The sequence below is a fragment of the Cariama cristata genome, unplaced genomic scaffold (genome assembly GCF_000690535.1).
Source record: "Cariama cristata isolate BGI_N322 unplaced genomic scaffold, ASM69053v1 scaffold12642, whole genome shotgun sequence".
In the NCBI taxonomy this organism is placed as follows: Eukaryota; Metazoa; Chordata; class Aves; order Cariamiformes; family Cariamidae; genus Cariama; species Cariama cristata.
This window is the reverse complement of record NW_009605571.1, coordinates 73,366-85,658: the sequence shown is the minus strand read 5'-3', so window position 1 is coordinate 85,658 and position 12,293 is coordinate 73,366. Positions and strand designations below refer to the sequence as shown.

General features: G+C 46.7%; 1 protein-coding gene across 1 annotated transcript in view; it reads left to right on the top strand.

The window, feature by feature from the left end:
* Nucleotides 1–979: 979 nt before the first annotated feature.
* LOC104158390 (USP6 N-terminal-like protein) overlaps nucleotides 980–12,293 on the top strand; it is a 30,765-nt gene continuing 19,451 nt past the window's right edge. The window contains exons 1-5 of the mRNA XM_009696019.1: nucleotides 980–1,059; nucleotides 8,376–8,449; nucleotides 8,991–9,076; nucleotides 9,905–9,944; nucleotides 10,682–10,762. Coding sequence (XP_009694321.1) covers nucleotides 8,384–8,449; nucleotides 8,991–9,076; nucleotides 9,905–9,944; nucleotides 10,682–10,762 — 273 coding nt within the window. The 5' untranslated portion in view covers nucleotides 980–1,059; nucleotides 8,376–8,383. The remainder of the gene's footprint in view (nucleotides 1,060–8,375; nucleotides 8,450–8,990; nucleotides 9,077–9,904; nucleotides 9,945–10,681; nucleotides 10,763–12,293) is intronic.

Sequence of the window (12,293 nt, the reverse complement as noted above, 5' to 3'; positions counted from 1 at the left end):
CCCGTGCGAGTCGGTGATGTTGTGTTACTGGTCTTAACCCAACCAAAGTCCTGGGGGGATGACCTGGACCCCTCATTACATCCCTCTTGGCAGCAACTTGCTCTTAGATCGGCTGAAGTTGGGTATAAAGCTGTGCCTTGGCTTGGGCAGGGGCTACATTCTGCCTGCTGAGTTGCCAGTAGGATGTGTCTGCTGATACAAAGGTGTGATGGAGTCTGAGATCTGCATTGGAAGTCCCTCCATCCCCCGGTACTCAACCAGACCAGAAAATGGGCTAAAAAACAGCCCCCCGCCGCAAACCAGGTGCTGGGTTGTATCTGAGCTGAGCATCCCTGGATAAACGCCTCGGACAAGATGATGGGCAGCTGGAGGCACATGGGCTGATTTTCTGGTACCCGGCATGTACGGTCAGGTAGTTGTAAAATTCCTGCCCAGCCCCAAATAAAAGCCCTATAACGGGATAGTGCTGGGTCGGGCTGATGCCATGAGCTGGATGGGGAGGGGAAACTCATCCTGAAAAACCCACTGAACCAATAAAATCCAATTGTGACCCACACTAAGGGTTTTCTTGCAATGCACATAAGCGTGGTTTACTTTCTGTTGCTGGGTGCCCTCCTGTTACAGCCTGTTCCTTCCCCACCTGCCTGAGACGCTGCCTTGTTGCCTGCTCCAGTGGGACCTGCCTTTCCTCTCTGTGCAAAGACCCCCTGCCCTGGTAAAGGATGATGTTTTGAACTGAAAAAAATTACCAACTTCTTATTTCGTTTGCAGTGAGGCTGGGAGGAGAGAGAGCCCACTTACGGATTGCCTTCCGCCTTGCCTTTTCTCCTGGCTGCTCGCGGTGAGCTCTCCCGTGCCGGAGGAGTGGAGGGGAAAGTGGATGCACGAAGCTGGACCAGCACAAGTGAGGCCAAGGGGGATTTAACCAGTGGGCTACGGTGGTTGGGGGTCCTTGCTACCCCACGTCCGAGACAAGCAGTTCCTGCCAGGTAGATGCCCGCAGGGGAGAGGATAATTCCAGCTGAACTGATGCATCTCGGCACCTGATACCAGGCTCAGGTAAGGGCACGATACTTGGAGTTGGGTTGCATTTCCGCACTCTTTTCTTCGAACTCACAAACCGGCTCTGGCGTGGGTGAGAATCTCCCCAAGAGCCATCGTATGCTCTGGGTACATGTACTAATAAATTGGTGGGATCTCGTCTGTGATGGTGCTGGATGCTCTGGCTCATTGGGACGTTGGGCATCGAAGCAAGTTGCAGTGGAGGTTCTCATTTGGGTGTTTCCAGTGCCTCTGCTGATGGTTTTATCCAGCGGGGTTTCAGATACAATGCAAGTTTGATGGGAGAGGAACTCGTTTGAATTTTCTGTAATACATCTGCAATTCATATAAAGTGATCTATGGGCAATAATTTTCAAAGACCTCGAGGTAGTTAAAACATAAACCTCTTGGCAGTTCAGCTGGCTTAGTGCTCCTTATGCTCTTAGAAAAAAAAGCTTGCTTGTATGCTCTTGAGCTTTTGTTGTAGTCAAGGAAATAAACATGCAAACAGGATCTCCTGTATCCTGGTTCATCCTGCTTGATAGTAATTTCATTCCTGAAGTCTTAATTCACTTTGTGAGTGCAAGTCTGACTTCCTTTCTTCCTTTTCAGTAGCAGGGTTGTAAGCGAGTGCCAGATTTGGGCTGAGATGGGTGATGTGCAGTGCAGTGACGTGTTCTTTTGAAGCTGGCCAGGGCGTTTGCAGTCCGAGTTTATTAATGAGAGGGGAGCTGCAGATGGGGATCAGAAGTCCTTGATGCAAGCGCATTGAATGCATTGTCCATTTTGGGGTTGAAATCTGGGGTTCTAGTAAAAAAAAATACCGTGGCAGCTGTGATGCCGGAGATGAGGAAACTGGCTGGTCTTGTACCAAGACCTTGGGAACAGCTTGACTTCTGCATGCGGAGCTGGGTCTTGCGAAGCAGAAGCTCTTCCCGCAGCAGAACCTTCTCCCTGCAGCTCGTCACCTCCCAGGTCCGCAGCCCTGCGTGCCGGTGCCCGCCTGCAACACCCCGCAGCTCCCCCAGGTTGTCTTGGGGGAGATTTGAGGTTTCCTCGAGCTGTGGCCATGCAGTCGAAGCAGACCGAAAGCCCTGCTCATTTTGGCTGTTCTTGGTAGGTACGTGCAGTGGTGTAACCCCATGGTTTTGCTTTGGAAAGGTTTTAAGGGTGTGGGAGAAGAGCCTCTGGCATGGCTCCCCTCGGCTGTGGCCCCCAAATTATCCCAGGCACCCAGGATGAGGAATTTGCTGCGAGCCGGTAGCCTGCACGATTTGAAGCACATCAAGGTGCCTGTTTTATGCGCTTAAAAAAAACCCTGATGGGGTTTATTGAACTTTTTGCAGCTTGCTTTGCCGGCTTTGTAAGCGGACCGTTGCACTGCTTTGCCTGTCCAGGTTTATTCCAGGGCATGCAAGCGCACGAGCCACTGTTACAACTAGTAGTAACTTTACAAGTGAGAGCAGTGCCTTGCTGAGAAGCGGTGCAGACTGCAGGTGTGCCTCCTGTGAGGGTCTCACCTCTTAGCAGCTGTTGTATAAGTGTTTCCACTTGCATAGATGCATAAGCATTTCCTTTAAGCCTGTTCCCCTAATGGAAAAATTGCAGGCTTATACCATAGGCAGCTAAAGACATAAAACGTTGTGTTAAAATGCGCTTTTAAAATAGAACGTGAAACAGGAACGGCGACTTGTTGAGTTTCGGCAGTGGTGGATGTGGTTGTAGTAAGTACGTACCTTTTTTACTTTATTCTGCAGCACTAGTTTCAGTCTGATACAGTGTGGTGTTTTAAATACGGTACGTCAAAATCTGCTTTTTTTTTCTTTCTCTCTCCTACCAGCAGTCTCTATTATTATTAATTGAGCACATTCAGGACTCCAGCACACCTTCACCTAAACTCATTTCTCCTTTTTCAATGACCTTCTGCTTGCAATAGCATGCAGAAAAAAAAAAAGATCATATATATTTCCACGGGCTTGGGTGCAGCTGGAGAGGAGAAATATGCAGTGCGGTGAGAGGTTACTGAAGCAAAAATGCAAATTTTACAAGTTTTGCCCTGGAGATGGAGCTTGTTGAGGTGGGCTACAGGCAGTTAAGATGACTCTGCTTGGGGAACGTAACTGTTAAGATTTTGTAACTTGACTGTATTTGGTTGTGCGCCTGCATCTTGCCTTTAATTTGCTTTAATTGGTGGATGCAGCGGGAACGGAGAAATAACCAAAATGTATAGTCTGTAATCTCCAGTGGCTTGATTAGATACTTTTCTACAGTATAAAATATGTAAAAATTGGATTCCAGATTATCCCCAAATCCAGCTCAAGATTGAGAACATGATGCTATGCTGTACTTACTAAAAAGAGGAGATTTTACTGATATTTTCATTTTCAAAAGCCCTTCTGCCAAGTGACACTGGATTTGTAGTTCACCTTGCATCAAAATGGTGAAGTCGAGCAATACAGTCTGATGGCAGTGCAGCCTGACAGTAGAAAACCTGTGTAAAACCAGTATAAATGCATGTCAAACTTCTGTATTTTCCTTGTAAGGAGGCAGAAAGGGCTTGAAAAGACTGAAAATTCAGCAGCTTTGGCTCAGGTGGGTGCTTGGTAGCATCACCACAGCTACTCTATTTAAAGACTGGGAAATTGCTTTCTGGCCAAGGTCCCAACAGCAAAACCACTTTGCGAGGAGGGCTCGGGGGTGTCAGATCCAGAATCACGATTGCAGTGGATTTCTGGGAGAGCATCTCAAGCCATGCTGGTGTGCAACCACATCTTTTTGTGGTTGCCAAGACACATTTGATGTCTCGGCTCCAGTTCACAGACCACATCCATCTGCATTTCTGATGGGTTAAATTCTACATACAATTCTCGCATCCTGGTGGAGTTTAATGGAAGTTTGTCCTTGTTTTGTATAAATTGAGGAGTGGGGAGAGGAGGACCTGGTGGTGAGCAGAGGGCTGCAGATGTGGGACTTTTTGGGGAGGGTTATAACAGTAAATTTGATTGATGGATAGCAATTTTTGCACTAAGTCTTGGATTTTTGATGCAGACACGTTCTTTTCGCTGCCAATGCTTGAGATCCCAGCTGGTGAATTAATTTCAGAAAAGTTGTTCTCATCCAAAATTTGGGTATTTTATTTTAGGTTTGCCGGTGGCTGGATAGTGTTCAATATGGGTAGGCAGTAACGTGCATTTTCATTAAGCATCTTTAGGCTTACTGTTGCTGGGATTAATTTTTACTTCCTTAAATTGTAAACTGGAAGCTGCAAGTTTTAGTGTGAGAGAGCAGATCGTGGGCTTTTTCAACTCATTCTTTTTCAAACTAACTAGTTGGTAACTTTGTTTCCCAGTTGAATTTCAGTGTGCATGGCTTGGGGCTTTCTGTTGCTTATACCCTAGTAAATTTATCTAATACCATTCTCACATTGTTCACATTTTCTTATCGTTCCTGGTCATAGCAGCTTCACGTTGTATGTTTGTCATGAGGGGTTAAAAAAACCTGTTTGCTGGGAAAATGCAGTGCTTGCAGGAGAAAATTAGGTGGCAGGTTTGAGAAAGTTATTTTAATGGTGTATTAAAAAAAAAAAAGAAAATCTTCAGTCTTATTTAGGTATATGGAGAAGATGGTAGGTACTGGCCGTGCCTATTTGTAGGTAGCCTATTTATATCAGGGCAGAATGATGTATTTTGTCAAACTCTCCAGAAAATAAATGTCTCAGTAGTTTTCATGTACACAGTTCCCTCAATCAAATGCTGTAACTTCATGATGTCAAACTACTTTGGAGTTGGAGTATGCACAGAATTAAATAATAAAAATATCCATATTCTATATCTATATTCAACATAGGCTGTTACAGAGCTAAACTATATTCTATTCGCTCTCCAGAATACTTTGAATGTCCCCTAGTTAAGCACAACACTGCCTTGGACTCCAAAAATCAGCAGTATTGCGGTCGGATGCTGAGGCCGGTGCAGCCACTTGCCATCTCCATCCCTCCCGCTGCCATCATCCGTTTTCTCTACTTTCAAGTTTTTTCCTAAATTTGAACTTTTACGCTGTTACAGTAGAAAGAGAAAACAAATGTGCACGTTCCAGGCATGAGATGTAAAACTGGCTCCTTTACACCAGTCTGGCCTTTCCGACTGTGGAAAGGCTTTTGCAGAGGTGGATGCCAAAATATTTGTGGTCTTGCTGCTGTCTCCTGCTCTATGAACCCTCCCAGTTTACTGAGTCGCTCTTCCTTTGGTTATTCTATTACAGAGCATGGTCAGAGATATTCAGAATAACTTCCACTTTGTAAATATCTTGAAAATTTGCCCATTTAATTTGATGTACAGTTTATTTTTTCCATCCAACCTACAGAATATTTCTATTTTTAACAGCACGTAAAAGACCTCATTTGAATTCTTTGGCCCCATAACAACCAAAACCCAATGTCAGAAGCAGGGGAGTGAGTTTGAGTTAATCTTTGCAGAAGAAAGATGTGAGAAGAAGAAGATGCAGATATATTAGAAGACACCGTGAGACAGTTACTCGGACCTTGCTACTTTGAAAAATGAAGCTGCAATTAACATCCGTGGAGCAAAATTCACGGGAACGTTTGAATTAGGAGCTGCAACTTGGGAAAAAAAGAGAACAAAATACCTTTTAATATTTCAATCCTTGCTCTGTTTTGATTGTGGAGTCAATAACGGGGAAAGAAACACCTATTCCTGCCGTGAATGTGAAGAGTTTGCTTTTTCCCAGTGTCCGTATAGATGAGTGTAAAGCAGTGAAATGCCTGTGCTGTTGGCTGATCGTGTATCGCGGAAGAGCTGCTGCCCTGGTAGCCCTGATTATTGCGTGTGGTTTAATATTTCTGTCACGCCACTGGCAACGGGGAGCGATGGCTGCTTTCGAAATGAAGATGGATCTGCTGATCATCTCCATCCACGTCTGAAAGACACAGTGACAGCGAGCAGGTTGCATTAAGGAGTTGGTAAGATGAGACAAATAATCACTTATGGACACCTGAAGGTGCAGAGAAGTGGGCTAAACTTTGGAGAGCCCCGACGCTTTTGCTCATCATATCTCTCCCAGGTTTTGGGGTTTTTTTTTTCATTGCTCTTTTTTTTGCACCCTACAAGGAAAAATCACGTTCTTCAGATCATCCCAAGTGCAACGCCTTTGGTTGCTCTGGCTTGTCTGGTGCCAAGTGCTGCCGCCAAGATGCAGCTTTAGTCAGAAGCTAGGATAGCATGTCCTACGACAAGAACCCTTCAGGTACCTCCTGAAGGGAGATCGGGATGGCTCCTGGTGTCCATCAGAGAACTGCAACGGAGTAAACTTGTTCTTGAGCAGCTCTTGCATAGTGTTTTATCTGTGGGTGGCAATGCTCCTCTGCAGGAGGTGGTCACCAGTGCTTTGGGAAAGGACCAGAGCACAGCAGGATTTGCTTTCCAGCTTTAGAAGCAACACGGGACTCAACTTGTTCTTTCTTATTTTCAAAATACTTTTCAAAATTTTGGAATTTCTTGTGGGCAGCTTTCAAGTCTGTTCTTCTAGGAGGATCCCAGATGCTCCCAGGAGCTCCTTTCAAGCCCTACAAGAAACCTCTGGACTGTATTATTGAAGTTGTTTAGCTTTCAGATGTTCTGGGTAAATCACTGGCTCATTCGTAATGTGACAGTGGGGAAAATATTTTAAGGCTCTGGTTTTTTTTCCCAAACCTGCTGAATTTTTTTTTTTTAGCAGGCAAAATAAGCAAAACCTCCTTAGAGCAGGCAAAATGCAGTCTGCCTCTATAACAAGCTATTCTAAGAGGCTTTATGCTCTTAAATGTTCAAAAACTTTCCAAATGCTAAGCCACTTGCAGCGGTGAACTAAAATTATTTTACCTTGCTGTTCTTGAAGTACGTAGTATCAATCTGGGACCTCTGGCGAGTCAGCAGGACTCTGAAGGACGGAGCCATGTAGGTGATAAGCACTGGGAATTCATGTTCTATTGTCCCGTCTGCACTTGAGTAGGGTTTCTAATTCATAGCAGAAGTGTGGGAAAACATAACACTACTTTAAAAAGTTTTTTTTTTTTAGGAAAAAAGCAACCGAGCACTGGGGAAGGAAGAGAAGAGAGGGGAAGGTACCAGGAAGATGTGTAGCTGTGGGGCTGACTGGACTTTGTCTGTATATAGAGTGCTTGGGAATGTGGTCAGTGGGCTGGAGATGAGGCCATCCCCATTGGCTTCCTGTCCCTACCGCTGTCCTCCATGCCTCGGGACTGCCGCAGCACTATCGCTCTCCTAGCCCGAAGGTTTGAGTACTGTGGCTCGCGGTAGCCTGACTTTAGGTGGTACCATAGGCATGGGGTGGTCTGAGGTGTGCTGGTCATGGCTCCGTAGGGTTTCAGAGAAGGAGGACTTGGTAGACCTTCTCTCTGCCCCTTCCCCAGCCAACCCTGGGGACTGTGGTTCCTTGGGGATTTTGTCTGCCTGTGTTTTCTCCTCGTTGTGTAAGATGAACCTTTTCCCTTGGTGAACAGCGAGAAACTGATTATGGCTTGATGGGGAGGATGCTCCTTTGGGCTTGTACAAGACAACACTCAAGTCATGTTTGATATAGGAAGTTACCTTGCTCATACGTATGTGTATGGGACAAAGCAGAGCAGGGGGCACAAACCTCAGGGACTTGGTTAGACCAAGACTGGTCCATCTCAGAGTAGATGGGGACTCTGTGGTCATCTTGCTGCTGTGTTGGTTTTCTTTTGGAGGGTGTGTATAGAAGGTAGTGATCTAGAGGCCAATTTACTTGTTGCATGCAGACTTCAGTAGGCAAAAACTTCTCCTTTGATGCTGAATCTGCCTTTGGGTGCCCCTACAGAGCATCTCACGGCTTCACATCCATAGCTGAGGGCAAGAGCGTGGGGGTTTGCTGTCACCCACAGGAGCGCTCTGCTGTGCAGCACCCAGCTGGCACCTGCCCTCTGCAGTGCAAGGGCTCTGTGGCTACTTTGCATGTCTCCATTTAAAAGCACAATATTTTTCGTACAGAAATGCGTGTCCCTAAGAACAAAGGCACGGCGTCTTGTCTTCCAGCAGAGGAGACTTCCCCTTGCCCAAATGCAGTTGTGTTGCCGTGCCGAGAGCGGGGAGCTGGCAGTCCTCCTGCATGCGGGTGAACTCCGTGCACGCTTTGTACAGGGGCTTTTCAACCTTTTAGCTATGGGATATGGCTGGAAACTAAAGTTGTCAGCAAAGGGTTTTTCTATTAGCACTTTCCTAAAATATTTCCCATGCTGTGTACACGTTTACTTATCTCCTTTTCCCCTCTCTCTTTTTTTTTTTTTTTTTGCCTTACAGCTTCTGACATGAAGAAAGATATAGAGTCTTTAATATCTCAGGAGAAAGCAGAGATCGTTGCCAAGTATGAGAAGGTACCAACCTCATGTTTCTCCCCGATGTGCTAGCTAAGGCTGAAGCGATTTAATCAATTAGGAATGCTTCAAATAAGAACTTTTGCCTCCCTATAGTCATCGCCCCAGTAACCCTCATGCCATCAGGCTTCATGCCAGCTCTCTCTACCTGCTTCTGCCTGCACATCTTCTCTCACCACATCCCCAGAGTTTCTCACGGATCCCGTGTACACTCAGCACTGATACCAAAAAGTCCTGGGCTTCAAGTGCTTCAGTGCTCCCTTAACAGCAGGATGACTTATGCCCGGCAGCACTGGTTTCTCTGATGTACAGCCCTTCCCAGCCCATATAGCAGAGGCACACCTGGGATGCTGGATAGGCTGAACTTGTGCATTTTTCTTTTTCCTGCATTGTATTTGTCTCCTTAAAGCAGGTTTTGGTCTCCAGGCTCTATGCCTTCTAGCATGTGGGGAGGGAGGGATGCGGGCACTGGGGGTGGGATGCAGGTACTGGGGTGTTCCCAGTGCTCCGGCCAGCTCACAGATGTCCTTTCTGCTTTTAGGGCGGGCAGGAAGGAGCTCAGATTGACCCGTGGGAAGATGCAGATTTCACGCTGTATAAAGTTACAGACCGGTTTGGATTCCTGCAGTAAGTTCTCCTGTCCTTTCCAACTGGCGGGTCTGTGCAGACCATCCATCTGCACCGAGCGTGGCAGACCCAGCATCTTTCCTATAAGCTGCTCTGTGACTTGGCTTGATCAATCCCAAAATGCAGGAGGAAAGACTAGATGTGCCTCCTCCCTCAATCACGCATGTTCAAACACTCTGATGCTTTGAATCTGCTGTAAGGCAAGGGTCAGAAATGGTTTCCCATCACAAGCCTGGCATCAGAAGGTGCAGACCGGTGCTCCTGGGCCTCCGTGGAGACCCGCAGTGTGTCACAGAGGGAGAGGCTCTTCTGTTTGCACTTGATGGTTCAGGGAGGTGTAGGAAGAGACGAGACAAGATGTTTGATCGTTCTCGGTTCCCTTAGGAAATCCCCATCCTAAACTAGGCGCAAGTGAATTAGATGCACACTCTGTGCCTGGGGAGAATACTTAAAAGAACTATTTTTATTCCAAATCCAAACAAAAAGTTGTTTTGTGTGCAGGAGGGGGTTTCGAAGTAATTGTTATCCAGAAACGTCCCCCCCCCCCCTTTTAATTGCTGACAATGTGTACATTGAAAAGGAGCTTTGTGCCCAGGATTTACAGCAATGTCCAGTGCTTGATTTCCCACCAACAGCTCCTGTAGGGTGGTGGGGTTTTGACTGGTGCTTCCTCTGCCTCTTTTTCATCAGGGAGAGCTGTAGGAAAGGCACAAAGCCCCCGAGCTGTATCTCTTTAGGTGTCCAAGGTGGTCCCTGAGCTGCAGCACCCCATGCTTCTCCGCACCCTTTCTTGCCCATAGAGTAACTGGTCACCCCTTGCTTTTCCAGCGAGCAGGAGCTGCCAACCCGCACCGCCTTGGAGGAGAAGGTGAGAGCTGCCAGCTCTGTCGTCGTGGGTATCGGATCCTTATTACACCGGCTGGGGAGGGGACAATTTTTGAGGAAACAAATGTGCAAGCGAGAGCAAAGCAGCCGGCCAGCACCCGCTGGTCATTGCTGCTTGTGCAGAGGTGGGAACTCTGCATGATGCCCGGCTGTTGGAGCTTTTATTTTGCTGGGTCAGGCATCTCCTCTCCTCCACGCTGCACTGAAATTGCACCTTTTAAAGTACTTTTAGGCTTTTTCCCTCTGCTTTGGCACGGTGCCCAATGGCTGGGGCTTGAAAAGGGAATTGCATGTGCCAGGGAAAGCAGTGGAGATTATAGGTAGCCATCATCTCCATCCTCATCTCTCCTGAGCTGGGAGCGTGTCCTGTTAGGATCCTGCGAACTGGGACTCAGTAACATCTCATTTCTGCCAATCTGATACGATGATACGATTTGAGGCTAGTTGAACTTGCAGAGATTTTTGTTGTCAAGGAATACTCCTCTTGGAAATTTCTCTCTACGTTAAACCTGTGTGTCGCATCATTTTTACCAATGCTGCTTTAATTACCATGGCTTGAAATTACCAATTCCTGCAAGTGTCTGTGGATTATTCCCATCCCCAATATGAGGTCTTTGCATAAAAGTTTAAACCTAAAGAGAATGAAGTTTTGTGTTTTCAGAAGGTATCTTCTAGGGCTTTTTTTCTTAAATTGTCTTATCTTCTTCCCCCTTGCACCAGCAAAAACAGCAGGAAATCGAACGTGTGGACAAGTGGCTAAAGATGCTGAGGAAATGGGGCAAATACAGAAACAGTGACAAGGTAAGGAGGAAGAGGAAGAGCACGTGTCTGGAGGGACAGAAATGGTGCATCCTTCCAACGAGTCAGGCTTTTGAAAAGTTGCTAGAGAAACCAGAGATCACTGGAAAATATTGCCTAATTCTACCCGTTAGTCTTTAATATTTTAAATCTTCCCTTGAAGTTGCTGGGTTACCAGTCAAGGGAGAAGTCCTGTTCCTGACTAGCATAGCTTTAAAAATGGTTTTCTAAATGCTGCTGGCGTGTTTGCATTTCTGCTTCCCCTGTGCAAACAGGAGCACGGCAGAGATGTTTGTGTGCCCAACTGGGTCCCTGCCTTGAGAGCAAGGGACGTTGCACACCAGAGGTCGTTTCTGTATCTTCAGCACCCAGGAATGGTGTGGGAGATGTGACTGCTAATGTCCAGCTGATGTTCTTTGTAATTCTCCCTGGGAAGAGAATTATTTGTCTAGGATATCACCTAGATTTTGGATTTTGCTCCTAGCTGTGCCTGTGAGAAGCCCCTTAAGTGTCAGATTGTGTGCACCCATCTGTAGAAATCAAGGATGGAGACACCAACCTCATGTCTTGGCTTTGGTGTTCAAAACAAGCTCTCCACCAAATGCCACTGCAAAACTGAGTTGTTTTTAACAAATAGTATTTGTAATATGTTCCTATTATAAACCTCTTGAAACAAAAACCCCTTGAACCTAATGATGGGACCCTTGCTGGGGAAGGAGAGGAGCATTACGCCTGACCTGCTCGGCTTACAGCACTCTTCGTTACAGCAGGGATGGGGTGGAGATGGGCTTGGGGTTTTATAATCCTTCTGTTCACTTCAGGGTGGTTCTAATTATTTTGTTCATCAGTGCTGCTCCACAGGCAAAAATGAAGGTTCTCCCGTGGCTGTGGTTTTTCTAATTAGAAGTTAGCACTAATTGGTTAGCGACCTTGTGGGTAAAACACCAAATTCCAGCAGAATGCAGGAAATTCCTTCAGGTCCTGGAGGATGTTTGGGATGGGTAATGATGAATGTTTTTAGCACACCTTGGCTTCCCTGGGTCAGCCAGTGAGGACAGACAGGATCCGGGGTGAGGGGCGTGTGGAGCGGTAGCGATCCCTGTCACTTTTTTGGAGGTACCCCAATAATTAACGGGTGTGTAACGTTGCAGCCGATCTTGCTCAAGTCTGCTGGATGGCGAGGGGCTAGGCCGGCAAGTGGGTTTTGAGGGTCTTTGGGTCAGAAAATTGCAGAGCTCTTGTAATGGAATAAATGATGTTATTTATAACAGCCTGTAAATGGTTGATGACTCTTGGGCACAAATGTGGCATTGTCCTTGTGCTGGGGGACTGGAAATAGCTGTCCCCCCTCCCAGTAAACGGAGAAGCTTGGCCCCAAGCTGGGAAGGAGCAGTCTGGTGACCCCAGGGAGCAGAAAAGAGCTTTGGTTTCAGTCCCGTCCAGCCTAACACCCCACTGCCTTGCACCAGTGCAAGCGCAGGCAGGAAGGTCTGTGCATTGGAGCAGCCACACAACATTAAGTGCACCAAAAAAG